At 49.1% G+C, this 16,048-nt stretch overlaps 1 protein-coding gene across 2 annotated transcripts; it reads right to left on the bottom strand.

Moving 5' to 3' along the window:
• Positions 1 to 226: 226 nt before the first annotated feature.
• MYOZ3 (myozenin 3) lies at positions 227 to 15,725 on the bottom strand. 2 transcript variants are annotated; one of them, XM_010991157.3, is made up of 7 exons: positions 15,374 to 15,725; positions 13,567 to 13,628; positions 7,727 to 7,881; positions 6,726 to 6,779; positions 6,486 to 6,621; positions 5,919 to 6,081; positions 227 to 2,886 (listed from the first exon to the last, which is right to left on the bottom strand). In XM_010991157.3, the coding sequence occupies exons 2-7, from the start codon at positions 13,625 to 13,627 to the stop codon at positions 2,718 to 2,720; spliced, it is 738 nt and encodes a 245-aa protein (XP_010989459.1). In that variant the 5' UTR covers position 13,628; positions 15,374 to 15,725; the 3' UTR covers positions 227 to 2,717. The 2 variants fall into 2 exon arrangements, with proteins under 2 accessions (XP_010989459.1, XP_010989461.1); XM_010991159.3 differs by lacking the exon at positions 15,374 to 15,725 and adding an exon at positions 15,036 to 15,365.
• Positions 15,726 to 16,048: the final 323 nt, after the last annotated feature.

Here is a 16,048-nt window from a genome sequence, read left to right as displayed (position 1 = left end):
AAAGAACAAAAACAGCAGAAGTATAGTGTTTACATGAAGGGCTTGCTAGACTCCCAAATGAAAAGTTAATGACCTCCTTTTTCAGGATCCAAATTCTACTTGTTGAATAAAGAAGCAAAATACAGAAAAACAAATATCGTAGCATTAAAAGAAAGGCATATCTTTGTACTTACGCATCTATACATGTGTATGTATTTATTCAGATAAGTCTAAAATTCTAGAGGGACCAAAACATTCCCAGCAGTTGCCTCTGGCATGTGGGAATGGGCAGAATGCCGGAGGGTGGAAGGTCTATGTACGTGCAGGGGAGGAGCTTTGTGGGCAGATACCTTCACATTTTACATCTTCGTTTATTTATTTTTACAATAAGCATTTAAAAAAAAAAAAAAAAAAACAACATTGGCGAAAGTCACATCCGAAGAAGAAAGGAATGAGAATTAGCTTTGGGGTGCAGCAGACTCCCCATCAGGCTCTCCTCTGCTGTACCTGGTGGCTGCCATTACCCTCCAGAGCACAGCAGAGCCAACCCAAGGCAATCCAGATCCTCTCTTCTGGGTTCCAGACACTTGAATGTTTGACTTTTGGCATATGGAAACATAACTTTAAGTGGCAGCCCTCAAATTAAGACAGCACATCAGTTGCAAGCAAATATAAGAGTCAGGCTGCTGGCCCCTTGAGTCTGTGTGGGGCACAGCGAAACTCCAGAGCAAAAGGAAAATGCAGCCACTATCCCATGCACCCTGGCAGCTGGATTCCTGACCTTCTCATCTTCCCCAGAGGAGGCAGAGGGAGGCAGCTGGCGAAGGAGGTAAGTCATGTCCAAGTGGAGCCCTACCGTGATCAGAAGCTTTCCTTCAGGTTTCAGCTTTACTCACCCGCAGTGACATTTGCATGAGCCTTCTTCTCAAGCTGCATTCACTGCAAGAACCTCTTACCCAGCCCCGGGCAGCAGTTGCATGAAATCTGATAATGATTGCTTATTACGCATCCATCACTATGCTCACGAAACTCTATGCAGGGGCTTCTATTCTTGTGCTCATGTTACAGGTGGAGAAACAGAGGCCCACAGGTGAGAAGCGACTTGCTTGAGTTCACACAGCCAGCAGCAGCCCTCAGAACCCTCCGCATCCAGTCTGACCCCTCAGCCTGCACTCTTCACCTCTAAACTCTAGAGTAAGGCACCATGGTTAGGTGATTCCAGAGTGAATGGGCAGTGGCTTGGCCGCCCAGCAGGGTGATGAGAAACATCTACTGGAATCAGATAGATTCCCAGTTTGGCTCTGTCCCGGGACAAGTCACTTGCCCCTCTTGAGCCTGGGTATCCACGCCTGTAAAACAGGAAGGTAACTTTGTCTCCAGGTTGTACTGCGAATTAGAAATAGGATATGCAGAGGACCTACCGCCAGCCCACGCACTGAGGCGCCCAATAGAAAGAAAGCAGCCACCAGCATCATCATCACCACCTGAAGCGCATTGCTTTCTCTCCCCAGTGAGCCAGGCAGACGCGGAGCTACTCCTGGTGACGACTAGGATGAGATCTGCCCTGGGGCCTGCTCTGAATGGTGAGTGGAAGGGGGTGGAGAGGATTTGTCCTTGTCAGCACCCCACTCTGCACTTGTCCTGTAAGGTGTTGGGGTACCCCTTCTTTCCAACCCCACAGCCGCCTCTCCAGTTCAGGCCTTGTTCCCTGAAGGATTCCTGGCTTCCCTCCTTACGCCTCTCCAATCTGTGCCCCACACAGCAACCAGCGAGACCCCTCACTCCCCAGCCTAGGAACCTCCCCATTTCCCTAGTGCAGCGCACCCGACTCTGGCCCTCTAAGGAGTCCCCGACTCCTCTGACATCGCCCCCACTTCTCCAGAACACCTGTACCCATGTCAGTTCCACACCTTTGCACAAGCGGTCCACTTGCCAGGAATGCCCTCCCCCTCGCACCCTCTTGCCTTGAGGGACTGTCTCTCTTCCTCTGAGGTCCACTCAGATGCTCTGGGAAGCTTCTCAGAACCTGCTCCCCCCACCCCGCCCCCGCCCCCGCCACCAGGGTTAGACACTCCCTCCTCTGCTTCACGGAGCTCTGTTCCTCAGTCATCAGTTAGCACACTTTAGGGAAATCTTAGATGATTTACTCCTTTACAAATCTGTCTTTTCCTCCCCAGGCCCCAACACACTCTCCCTGGGCTGGCACAGTGTCTAGCACACAGTAAGTGCTTAGTAAATGTTAATGGCATGACTAGATAAAGACCACTTGTGTCTCAGTAAAAGGAAAAACTTTCTAATTCTCAGAGTGATTCACAGGTCAGTGGGCGGCTAATGAGCCTCCTGTTATTGGGGGAGTGTGAGATGGAGCACAGGAGCAGGGAACAGTGGACGCATGGACGTGAAGTCATTGGTGGTCTGGATTCCTAAAGATACGAACCGGGGGCAAGTTTTACTCGAATCACCTGGGAGTACTGGTTACTAAGTAGAGACTTCCCAGCCCAGGAGAGTCTGATGCTGCAAGTCTGGAACAGGCCAGAAATCTGTATTAGAAACAACACTCTCAGGTAATTGTGAAGCATACCACATTTGGGGACTACCGAACTTTGGGACCGTCGAGGCGATGTGCAAGAAGGTTTTGTGTGTGATGGCCCTTTGTAAACTGTGAAGTCCTGTCCACAAGTCTTGGCTCCAGATGTTACTCAAACTCTGGGATGGGGGATTGAAGATTCAAGCTGGGGCTACAGCTCCTCGGACTCTGGGAGGCTGCGGACCCAGCCCTGGGCCACTCTGTTGAAGCTGGGTCTGAGGCGGAGGAGTTCCAAGCCACTGGTGAGCTCTGGGACGAAGGGGGTACCTGCCCTCGGAGTGGCTTCCCCCACCAGGAGTCCTCCAAAGGGCACGGGGGTCCTGGGGAGAGAAAAGCAGCAGGAGAGGGGGGCTGTGTGAGACAGGGAGGGCAGAACACTGGCATGTGGGCCATCATGTACAGCCCCCTCCCTGCTTCTCTCTGGCCTCAGTTTCCCCTGCTATTCAGCAAATTTTGTGCTATCTTTAACAGGTTTCTGCAGCTCTGCATATTCCCAAGTCTGCCCCTACTCAGGGTGGCTTGTTGCTTAAAAATAGGAGTGACGTTTTCAGAGTTAGAATTGGCTTGTTTTAGGCAACACTCTAGACTCGCCCTAAGTCAGGTAGGTCCAGATGGGAGTGGAATTGGAATAAGGTTTTTCCTTCCGCTTGTCACTTCCCCTTAGAACAATATATCACAAACTGGAGAGAGAAGGGAGGATGAGAAAGGACTCTGAGAATCAAGGAATATAGATTACAACAAAGACATGCAATTTCTTACCCATGAGACTGGCAAGAAGAAATAATTTGGTAATGGGGCAAAAGTTAGTGAGGTGGTAGGGCAAAGTGTCGCTCATATACTGCTGGTTGGAGGGTAAATTAGGGCTGCTACCTTGGAGGACAATTTGGCAGGATCTTTTAAACCTGCAAATGTGCAAATTCTATCAACCAGCAACTCCACCTGCAAGCCTGTGGCTTAGGGAGGTACATGCTCTTATGTAAGGAAGCAGATATGAGCAGTGGCTAGTGACAAACCAGAAACAAGCCATATGTCCATTGGCAGAGGAATGGATAAGAGATATGTCATAGCTTCACATGGTGGAGTACTATACAGCAGCTTAAAAGGAAGGGAAAGAGCTCTATATATTAAAAAGAGATTTCAAAAACATAATGTTGAGTGAAAAAAATCAAGCAAATACAAAGCGTTAAAACACACACACACTAAACAATGCCACACAGAAAATGTTCCCTTGTAGAGAATGTTCTGGAAACATACACACTAACCTAACAACAGTGTTACCTTTAGGAAGGGAGCTGGGATTGGAGGATGGGGAACAAAGGGAACCTATCTTTATTTGCAGTTGCCTAGGTTTTATTTTTTTTAAGAGAATGTAAGTACATGATTTTTTACTTAGTTTTTAATTTTAAGAAAATAAGAAGCATTGCTCATGTAGCGTTTTCCCTGTAGCCTGGGACCAATGGAAAGAGGGGAATGCCTGCCCCAGGGTAGAAAGGCAAACCTTGGGCCAGAGCCTGGGTTCCAGCCAGGACAATGTTTCTGCCTGGACCACCCCAGCTGTGGTGGCGACAGCCAGGCCCCGCAGGAACAGGCTGGGCAGTTTCCAAGTCGAGCAGGCTTCACAGTTGGGCCCTTGACAGGGAGCCCAGAGCCCTGGATCCTGAACAGGGCTTGGCCACCAACACTGCTGTTTCTCCTTTCTTTGCCTCAGTTGCCTTTTCTGTCCCAGGAGGGTCCTGGGCTCGGGGCTCCCTAAGACCCTCCTGCTGTTGGTGGGAACGTGCCTCGGCCTGTCATAGCTGAGGTGTGAGATGGAGGAGCTGTGAGCTGCACTGGCCAGCCTGGAAGCTGGCTACCAGTACTGAATGTCTGCTGAGGGTTTTAAATAGCTGGACAGACATGGCTAAGGGCCCCAGAAGGAGCGACAGCACAGTCCTGCCTGGCAGGAAACCCCGCAATGTCTGCCAGTGGCTCATGGTTGCACAGTGCCTGTTGGGCCCAGTTCTTCCCCGTCAGGGTCCTCCCTGGCTATCAGCTGTTTGAGGGCAGTCCCAGCCCTCCCGAGCAGTCTCTTCTCAAGGCTCAGCACCGCCAGTTCCTTCAGCCCTCCCTCAGAGGGCCTGCTCTCCAGGCCTAGCCAGACTCTGGAGCCCATCTGTCTGCCTTTGTCAGACAGAGCCTCCACGTGTGGTCTGAGCAGGGGCCAGAAGAGCTGGACTGTGGCCTCCTCTCTGCAGACCCTCCTCGTTCTCACTTAATGCAGCCCAAGCCAGAGGAGCATTTTTCAGAAATAGCATCAGACAGAGGAAGCCAATTGCAGTTGAAACGCATCCCTCAGCCCAGGCCCTTCCTCCAGTGCCAAGCTCCTGCCTTGACTGCTATAATTCAGGCCCCCAGAGCAGAATGCTAAAGTCATCCCTTTCAGGTTCTCCCCTCTTGGCTTTTCCAGCCATCATTTCAACCTGTAAATATAATAATAATAATAAGAAGAAGAATAATAAGAATAATAAGAATAATAATAAGAATAAGAATAGTGATGGCTACCATTTATTGAGAACTTATCACTTGCTAGAAACTTTGCCTTTGGTGTCTCATGCCAGCCTCACAACCATCTTATGAACTAGCTACTATAATAGTCTCATTTTACAGGTGGGGAAATGGAGGCCCAGCAAGGTTCGGTCACTTGCCAACAATCACACAGCCAGCTGCAGAGATGGTATTAAGCTCTTGTCGAGGCCCCACATTCTAAACACTATGAGCCACTGCTCTGTGGGTCTCACTTCTGGTGTTCAGTGTTTCACTCCCCACAGTGGTACAGCCTCAAGGCCACTTTCCAGGCCTCTTCCAGACCATTGATCAAAGTGGGGAAAAGGCTGAGCTGGCCTAGGACTGATAGACCTGCGGCCCTCATCCAGGGCAGGACCCGCACCTCGAAGGATGCGCACATCAAGGAGGTGGCACACAGCAGTGATGCAAAACAAGAAACTGGGCTCTGGCGTTGAACAAACTTAGACTTGCATCCCCGCCTTGTCGCTGCTTCCTTGCTTTGTGATTTGGGGGCAGATTGTGGATAATACTCTTCATGACAGAATAGGAAAAATTGTAGCACCTGCCCCACCCTGTTGTAGGGGGAGGATCCAACAAGATGGGTGCCACATTCACCGATTCATTCCTTTACATTTATTGAGCACCAACTATGTGCTAAGGGGAGAGTTCTACTGAGTTTCAGCAAGAGCTCAATAAACATATAGGACATTAGGACAGAGCCTGGCAAGTAGAAACCACCTGCAGTGCTTGTGGCCGGCTCCTGGCCCATCCTCCCTCCAGGACCCTCCCCAAGCCTGCCGCCCCTTACTTGTTGAAATTTCGATACTGCATCAGGTTGGGGGTGTGACTGCAGCCCTCGCGCTGGTAGTCCCGGTAGCTGATGAACTCCTGCCACGGGCAGCGGTAGCCCTTGGGGATAGCTGTGTGGTTGAACTTCTCAGGTGGGACGCCCTTCAGTGGCTCAGCATAGCCTAGGGGTGGAGCAGGGAGCCTGGGTTCCTTACTCGCTCGGCGCCACTCCCCACCCCACAGACACTGTCTAGGGGTCTGAAGTCAAGAGATAGAAAAGGGGAGTAGGGGGAGGGGCTGGAATGTGATGCCAAAGTTGTTCCCTGGAGACAAGGACTAGGGCAGGGGAATCATGAGTTGGGGTGCAGACTGTAGTTTGGTTTGGATTCTGGCTTGCTGTGTGACCTTGGCTGCATTGCTGCACCTCTCTGGGCTTCTGTTGGGTATGCGGAGTGGTGCGTGTGTGAGTGTGTGTTGGGAAAGAGGTGAGCTAGACGCTCACTGGGTATCCTTCCTGCCCTGCCACGGAGCACATCCTCACTCCAGTCCCACAGTCCTGGTCCTGGGATGGGGGGAGGCCACTCACCTGGCGCCAGGGCGCTGGGGCTGTGGGCGCTCTCCACCCGAAAGGCTGCAGACTGGGCATCCTCAGTGCCCCCTGGTGAGGACGGGAAGATGTGGAGCTCAGAGCGGTAGTTCTGCCCCTCAGGGCTGTTGGCAACCTGGGCACAGGGGCAGGAGCTCAGAGGCAGTGGGCTGAGGAAGCTGAGCTGTCTCGCCCCTTCCCCATGGCTTCCCCACCTGTGGGGTCTCCCTCTATGCTCACCATCCCAGGCTCTGCTGTTCCGGTCACTTTTCCCTTGGTGCTTCCAGCCACTGTCTGTAGGGGGAGAAATAAACCACAGGGAGGCTCAGCAGGACAAGGGTCCAGAGTTCTCCCTCCACTAAAAAGTGGGCAGTGGTGGGGGCATAATCCTAGAGCGCACTTCCCAGGGATGCTGGGGGGATGAATTCATAGTGTAAAGCACTAAACCCAGTGCCTGGAACAGAGACGTGCTCTTATATGTGTTAGTTGCTATTATAGTATTGACCCTGGGTATATGCTTAATTTCTCTGAACCTCAGTTTCCTTCTCTGTAAAATAGAGATGATGATAATGGTATCACTCTATGATCATTAAATGAGATGATACATGTAAAATGCTTAGCTAGCACTGTCCTAAGGCACGTAGCAAAAGTAGGTGTTTGGTCATCTTTATTATTCTGCCACATCGCTCCCTCTCATCCCCTCCCGTCTCACCAGAAATTGAGTGAAGTAGGATGAAAGGCCCTTGAGTTCATTAGAAGTGCCTCAGACTGCCTGCCGCCTTTTTGAAGCCTGGGAGCAAACCACTCTTGCCTCCTTTCTCTACCAGCAGACTGTCTCATGGCCTTTGATTCTTCCAGTGGGAAGAAGAGAAGGGTCCTGCATTTTCTCTCTTAGATCAAGCTTAGGTCCAATCCAAATCCTGCTTGCTGCAGATTCAGTCCTGAGCACCTGACTGTTCTGCACTTTTTGTAGAAGCCAGAGTCCCTTCACTCCAAGGCTCATCCGGCCCAGTCCACTTTATATTTTGTATCTGGGGAGAGATGCCTAAAGAGCTAACCCTTTTCTAGGATCACACAGAAAGGTAGGGGTCAGTCTGATGGCAACATCACAGCTTGCCCCGGCTGGGATTTGAGGGACCCCCAGAGGGGCCAGAGGTCCTCACCTGGCTGTTTAGCTCTAGGCTAACGAGGGGCCCTCTCTGGGCCTCAGTTGCCTGTGAGCACAATGTGGGCTTACTCACCGCCCGCTGGCTGGCTGTAAACTCAAAGGTGAATTTCTGCACACGGCGCTGTCTCTTCTGGAAGAGGAGGGATCCTCGGTTGTTACGCAGTGATAGCTCCTCCATCATCAGGTCCTGGGGCACGCTCAGCTTCTTGCCCAGGTCCAGCACCGGGACTGCCAGGAGAGGCCAGAGTGAGCTCTTAACTACCAAACCCTCAGCGAGCTCGGGCTGCTGCCTCTTAAGAGGACCTCCTCACAGCTCCACCCGTTCTGTATGAGAATGCCGATTTCTCCCCATACTTGCCGACATGGGGTGGAATCTTTGTCTACTCAATGGGCAGAAATGACATCCCCAAGTTTAATTTGCACGTATTTGATGCTCAGTGAAATTGAGCATCATTTCAGATATTCTTTGGCCAGTTGTATTGATTCCAGGCACTTCCCATGCAGCTCTTTGCCCGCAGGGGTGAAACTAGTGAGATATGTTCAGGTTGTAGATATCTTTTAAAGGCAGGCCATGGGAATGGAGGGTGACAGCAGGGCTTCTGGCCCGAGCCACGAGGAGGATGGAGCAGCTGCTCCCTGACATGGGAAGGCTGGAGGAGTAGGAGTGGGGAAAAACCAGGCATGAAGTCCTAGACACTTTTTCTTTTCATTTTGAAATAGCCTTTTATTATTATAAAAACATCATATTGAAGAAAGTTAGAAAATATAGATGTATGAGAAAAAGAAAATGCCATTTTCTACCACCCAGTAGAACACCTGTGAACACCTCAGTGTTTATTTAGCCTTTCATATCTTTTCCAGTGACTATATATTCATATGTGAGTTTTTAACCAAAATGGAATCATAGCATAGATACTTTGTCACTTGCTTTTATCATCTAAAGATGTCTACCTTTCCAAGTGAATGGATTTGTTTTATATAATGCCTAGTCTACATTCAAACTCCCCTAATTGTCTCCAAAACTGGGCATAAGGTTTGAAGAGCCTTACAGGCATCCAAGTGGAGGTGCCAAAGAGGGAGCTGTGAGTCTAGTGTTCACGGGAGAAGACTGACCTGGACATAGACATTGAGGCATCTCAAGAGGACAAATGGCATTTGCTGTTGTTTTTTAATGAAGACGGTTACATTTATTACTTTTCTTGTAGTTAGGACCAGTCATTATAGCCATGTAGAGGGTTTCCAGGAATGATGACTGTCCTCGGTAGCTTGGGGGCCCATCCTTTGTGCTTTCCCCACCAGCAAAATGCATCCTTTTCTGTTGGCTCAAAACGGGAAGCCTTTTGGAAGAAAGGAATGACAAATGGTGTGGGTGTTGGTAGGAGGGGGCACCTCCGGGCAGCACGGCCAGAGTTGTCATCTCTACGATCACATACACATAGGTTCATATTCCAGCTCTATAAATGGTATTTTGAGCCTGGAGGCTGGGTGAGATCACCAAGGAAATGAGGATGGATAAAGAGATTGAACGATTGAGCCCAGGGGCCTCCAACGTGTAGACCGAGGAAACGAGGTATCAGCCCTGGAGCCTGGGAAGAAGCACCCAGCCAGGTAGGAGGAAATCTCAGGAGTGTGGTGTCCTAGAACCAAGCGATGAAAGCACTTCAGGGGAGTTGGACTCATCAGCGGATTCAAAGGTTGCTGATACATCAAGTAAGATGAGAGCTGAGAATTGGCCATTATATTTAGTAACATGGTGTTATTATTGGTTATCTCCACAAAAGCAGTTCCTGTGAGGTATTTGGCTGTGAAAGCCTTATTGGAAAGGGTTCAAGAGAAAAGGGACAGAGGAACAGCTTAACCACAGCACGAGGAAGCAATGAGCCAAATCTAGGATGCAGGACATTCTGTAGGGCAGCTGTCTTGGTTTCTTCAAAGGAGTAAATGAAATGGAAAAATGGGTGGGGGTAAGTATTTTAGAATTAAGGCGAGATTTAAGAGACAAAGAAAAACAATGGCTCTTGAGGGTATTAAACTAAGTGAAGTCAGACAGAGAAAGACAAGTACCATATGATTTTGCTCACATGTGGAATATAAAAACAAACAAACAAATAATCAAAAAATAAATGAACAAAGCAAACAAAAACAAACGTATTTGCAGAGAACAGAGGAGTGGTTACTAGAAGGGAGTAGGGGTGCAGGGGACGGGTAAGTGGGTAAAGGGATCAACTGTGTGGTGATGGGCAGAAACCAGCCTTTTGGTGGCAAGCACGCTGTGGTGAATGGGGAAATAGAAACATATGTTTTATATATGAAACTATTATGTTATCAGCCATTGTTACGTCAATTAAAAAGTGGCTCTTATTGTTCGTGGATCCTCATTAACAAACTAGAAAATCGGAGAAAGTTGACTAAGGGACTGGTTATTAGATAGTATTAAATCAATATTGCTAACTTTGTTCATTGTGCTAATATCTTTGTGGCCTGTAAGGGAGTGTCCTTTTTGTTACTTTTTGATGCATTGTGAAATATTTGAGACATGAAATGACATGCTCTTTGGGATTTGCTCTGGACTCCAGGGAAAAAAGGGGGGCCGTGGGGATTTGAAATCTCTACTTCTGTGTGTGTGTGGAAGTTGCTTAATGTTAAAAGGAGAAAAGGAGAGGAAGAAGGTAAAGAGCTGTTTTGAGGAGCTGTGCTCTGAAGGAGCGTGGCTGGAGGCAGTTGTGGGAGCAAGAGGGGTTTGTTTATTTTTAAAGAGGGAGAAACAATAGCATGTGTGTTAGCGGATGAGAAAATCTGACAGTGCAACAGAGAGAGGGGAGGATTACTGAAGGGATGTCCTTGAGCAAGAGAGAGAGGAGAGAGGGGGTCCGCTGCCCAACTGGAGGGGTTAGCTTCTGACAGGTGCCGGGAGAGTGCACCGATCACATCAGGAAGGAAAACTGAGAACAGGGACATAGATGCAAACACGTGGACAGATGTGGTGGAGGGAGCTGCAGAAGTTCTCTTTTAGACACTTTACTTTCCTCAGTGAGATAAGAAGCAAGGTCATTAGCTGAGACTGAAGGTGGGGGAGGTACTGGAGGTTTGAGAAGAAAGGTTGCTCAAACTGTCTCAGAGAACAGTAGGGGCGAGTGAATGGGTCAGGGAGATGGATGTGGTTACCAGCAGCACTGAGGGCCGTTCAGGTGCTGTGACTCCATTCCTTTCAATGGAATCCTAAACAGCCTTAAAAAAAAAAAAAAAAAAAAGGAGGCTCGTGTTTTCTTTCAGCAAATACAGAGAGAGCACCTTCTACAAGAGGAAGAGAAAGAAACCCACTGTAGATTAAGAGGGGGGAAAAGTAAACTTCAGAAGAATCTGCATTCTAAGATCCCACCCATGTATTTTAAAAGATGGGTATATGTTTATGCATACATTGAAAGATCTGCAGGGAGACATGCCAGATATTAGCAGTGCCCGCTCATGGGACATAAGAAGGAGGAGGGCTGCAAATTGTTTGCACTGTTTTTGTCTTTTCACAAGAAAATGTACTGCATACTTAAAAATGTGAAAGACTATTTATACCTAAATACATAATAGAAGTCTGCTGGCAACATATTCTCAAATACTAGTCAGATGAACTGAGCTCAGTATATATATATATATATACACACACATATTTTTTAAAACTATCAATAAAAAGCTATTTGACTAAGCAATTCAATTTCTAGGCATTCACTCTTGGGGAGAAAAGTTGAATAAACATGTCTGAAGATGGACGTACAAGGATGTTTACTGCAGTGAGGTTTCAACTTGTGAAAACCGGGGCTCAGCCTTGTGGTGGATGCTGCCCAGACACTCTTTATCAGTGACTAACAGCTCACAACGGCCACCTTCTGCAGAGAACTGCCCCGGTGAGTAGAGGCTGCCACGGCCCCCTTGTGGAAGATGGGATGAATTCTGTGGGGCAATCAGTTCATGCTCTGGGGCTCACATCCTTACTGAGCAATTATCTCTGCCCAATCCTGCTTCTGTCACTTCCCTTCTCCTGGGAGCGAGACCTCAATAAGTCACCTGTCCAGGAATCCTCAGGCTCTACTCCTCAGGGTCCCAACCTGGGGTGAGCCTTCATCGTGACCACCCTTGGGAGGGGGTGTGTGTATAAATGTATATAACATATTATATTCTGGGGGAGCCAGGGGAGGGAAGATGGTGAGATAAGTCGTACTAGGGTGGAAAGAAGTCTGTGGTGCGCTGCTAAGTGAAAAAAAATTACAATGAAGAACACAGTGTATGGTATTTAGCCCACATGTATATGCTTTTATATAAATATGTTTATATATGAACAGAAGAGGAATTTACACAAATCTGTTAACAATGGTTATCTCCAGATGGTTCCGTTGTGAGGAACTTTCACGTTCAAAGTCATTCATGTCTGTTTTGTCTGAATATTTCATAAAATAAATGTTTTATTTATATAAGTATGTGGTAAAGTAGCAGTTTTGGGAGACAAAAAGATCTGGGGTCAGATCTCAGCTCTACCAGCTACTAAATATGTGACTTCCTAGCTTCTCTGAGCCTCAGTTTTCTTGTCTGCAAAACGGAGATAATCATATTTAACTTACAGAGTCTTTGTGAGGTTAGATAACATAAAGTGCAAATGCTCTTAGCACAGTATCTGAGACGTGGTTAGCACTCAGTCACGGTTAGTGTTTTATTATTGTTCTTCTACAACGGCTAGCTTTTGGTGGTGAGATCATGAGATTTTTTTCTTTTCTACTTTTCTTTAGTTTCAAAATTGTCCTTAATTAATACCCGAGCAGTAGTCAACAATTCATATATTTCTAGTCTGGCGTAAATGACGTGTGTCAATATCTGGGGGGTCTGTAACTAATTAATTACTTAGACAAGAGAAAAGAAAATGCATTGCCTGATTCTTCTAGTTAGAGCATCAGTAGCTCCCAAAGCCTGCATATTTCAACACACAGGAAATGAAAATCATGAAATGAAAAAAATCGTGAAATGAAAAAGAAGAGAAAGAACACCAACAACAAAGGGAGGCAAGAACATACACAACAGCTTTCAAGTACAACTCACAGATAAAGTCCTACGACATTAAGGCCTTCTTAGAGCTATGAAGGAGGCAAAGCTGCAGCACTGCCCTTAGACGCGGGTTTTTCAGAGCTTGGTTTACTGCCCGCCTGCATTGGAATTACCTGGGTAATAATCTAAAAGGCTAATACATGGCCCCCTCCCCAGGTCCCCTGGATCAGAATCCCTGGGGGTGGATGCTGGGAACCTGCCTTTTTAACCAACGATGCCATGCTGCTACAGCTCACACTAAAGTCTGAGAGCCCTGACTTAGTTGAATTTGTTTTTTAAAATACTTGAAATGCTCTAAAGTAGGCCAAATAAACAGACTCCAAAATTACACCAAGAGTTCCGGAAGAGGTCTTATAAAGTTGATAAAAATGTGTTTTAGATGATTTATCCATTGGATGAATCGGCTTTTAAGTGAGATGGTTTGAGTCAGATTGGGAAGCCTGTCCTTGCTGCTCTGCCGTACTGGCCCCTGACCCCTTGTCTCTTGCCATGGGGGTTCAGTGAGACCCCCAGTTACAACAAACAAGGGCAAGTGTGTGGGGAGCTTGGACTCGATCTGGGGTTGAGGTAAGAACTTTGCTGGGGCCAGGGCCCAGTCTAGGGCACTCAAACTCAGCTCTTGGATGTGCAGACATCAGGGGAAGGCCCCTCCCAGTGCTTCGGGAAGCTTCCCAGGCCAGGCGGCGGATTCCACAGACACTCCCTCAGGGCTGGCCTAGAGCTCAAATCTGTTTGCCCAGGCCCGAGGCCAGCAAGCCTGAGCGGCTGTGTTCTGGGACCAAGAAAGGATGGGCTCTGAGGAACACACAAAGGCTGGGTCACCCTTACCTGGTCCAGTGAGGTCCCCCATGGCAGTCATCACTTGTCCGTTCTGCTCCTTGGGGATCATCCTGTGGAGGAGAGACTCTCCAAAATGGGCCAGGCTGCCTCCATTCCTCCCAAGACCTCCCAGTCCCTGGTCCACCCAGCCCCAGTCCTGAATAGCTTTGGCCCACCCTAAAGTCTCAGGCAAGGGCTGTCTGATTTGGAGAGAGGAAGCTGAGGTCCAGGGAGGGTGAGGGAGATGCAGGGTCACACAGATCTGCTTCCATGTTGCTAGGGTAGCACTCACTCACTGAGCTAGCTTCTGGGACATTAGGGTTAGGGGAGGCGGGGGTCTCAGACTGTTGTCATCCACTGACTTAGATAAGCTCTAATCAGAGGCTGAAAGAAGCTGGAGGTTTAAGACAGAGGGTAGAGGGGTCTTGGGTGATTAGGCTGGTCTGCAAGGCTGGTCCTCCCCTCATGTTCCCAGACTCATGTCCTCTGAGGCTTGAGGGCACAGGCTGGTCCAAGGAAGCTGAGAGAACCATCGCGCCCATCCCCTCTCCCACATCCTTCAGCTAACTTACATCGTGCTCTTTTCTGCCTTCGCCCCTTCTCTCCCTCCTCCCCCATTCTCCCGTTAGCATCTCATGGCATGTCTCGGAATCTTGGAGGAGATTACAAATCAAATGAGATCCAAAGTCCCAGAGAAGCCCTGCAGGCCCCGAGTCCACATTCCCTAACTTGCCCCCTTGCCCTCCTGGCTGCCTATGCACTCCTGTGCCCCTCTGCTTTGCTTCTAGGTTTTTCTACACGCCTTCTTTTAGAAAAACAATCTGTCTCCATCTGTACCCCCCACACCCACCCTGGGACCCAGGTCGATGGGCGCTGAGCTGGATAACCTGCAGTCCGACCGATATGCCTGACTCCCTCTGTCACTGGGAGCAAGTAGGTCTCCAACTCTGTGTCTCCGTGTCCCCTCTGTCACATGAAGAGGTTAGGCTAGATCGTGGGGATCCATAGGTGGGCTTTAGGACATCCACAGACCCCCTAAAATTGCATGCAAACATGAGCACGCTGGCATGCACTTGGGGTGAGGGTGAGAGCATGAGATGGTCGAGAGTGCTCCAGCTGTGACAACTTAGCACTCATGGCCCCTGGATCTGTTTCTTAACAAATACTCTTCTTACAGAAATTCACAGACATTGGGAAGGATCCCTCATTTTACAGACAGGTGCCCTGTCTACTGCCTAAAGATCTTGGAGTCCTGAGCAGAGCCATTTCCTGCCCCCAGTCTTGAATCCTAGCCACCCCCTCCCCATTGAACCCATTGTAACCCAGAGCTTAGAATCCCTCCCCTCCCCACTGAGGATCCAGGCTTCCATTAGGCCCCACACTCCCTGGACGTCCCTATGCAGCTCTTCCTCTGCTCTGGAAATTGGCTCATCTCCTCTGCCCACTCCCCACAGCCCCTCGAGTTCCCCTAGGAGTACCTGACAGATGGAACCACAGTGGGCAAGAGGGAGTGTCAGACCCTCAAGATTAACACCTCTGTTGGGAAGCTGAGAGTTTGAGTGGTCGGTGTCGGTGCAGGCCGTCGGCGGTCAACAAGCAGGGTGTGCCTTGCAGCCAGCTCTGGCCTCAGCTGACGAGAATCGTCCCTGCCTTGTCGTGGCTTACAGCCTTATTTCTGGCTGCAACAGGATCCAGGGACAGATGCTAAAAGCACCAGGCCCCAGGGAAGACAGGTGCCCCGGCAGCAAGCCCTTGCAGACAGAAGGCTTTGCACACATATGTATAGCACACGTATACAGGCACACACCAAAGTCACCTGGAAATGCTGAGAGGAGGTCACCGGTCACCTGAGCTTGCTAGTTGTGTCCTTAGGGCCCCAAGCAGGGCTGTTCCTGCTAGGAGCTCAACAGATAGTTGTTGAATGAATGAATGGATGAGTGGATGGATGAAGAATGAATTGTCCTCCAATATCTTTGCTTGTCTTGTTCATTCCTCCTTTCCTTTCTTCTTTCCTGCCTTCATTCCTTCCTTCTGCTTCCTCCCTCCTTCCTTCCTTCTTCCCTCCCTCCTTCCACCTTCTCACATTCTCTGAGCCTCTCTCTGTGGACTGAAAATAAATAAGGCAGGGCTCTGTCCTCAAGGAGCTCCGCCAGGCCCATGTCAGACCCGTAAACAGCCTTTGCGACGCATCATGGGAAATGCTCTGGGAGGGCGCAGGGGAGGGAGCCACCTGCTCAGCCCTGGGGGTGGGGAAGGCCTCCTAGAGGAAGAGACATTTGAGCTGGGCCTTGAAGACTGAGTGGGAGTTCATGGGGCATGGGTATCGCAGGCCAAGGCCAAGTCCCGTGTAAGGATGTTAGGGGTCAGCGAGTAGAGCTAGAACTGGGGGCTGGGGTGGTGCTGAGAGATGAGGCCAGACAGGTGGACAGGGGCCAGATCACAGCAGGCTTTTCAAAAGTAAAGTGTATTTTAAAAAGGGCTGTTGGAGTTT

Source organism: Camelus dromedarius, chromosome 3 (assembly GCF_036321535.1).
Source record: "Camelus dromedarius isolate mCamDro1 chromosome 3, mCamDro1.pat, whole genome shotgun sequence".
In the NCBI taxonomy this organism is placed as follows: Eukaryota; Metazoa; Chordata; class Mammalia; order Artiodactyla; family Camelidae; genus Camelus; species Camelus dromedarius.
This window is presented reverse-complemented; position numbering and strand designations above follow the sequence as displayed.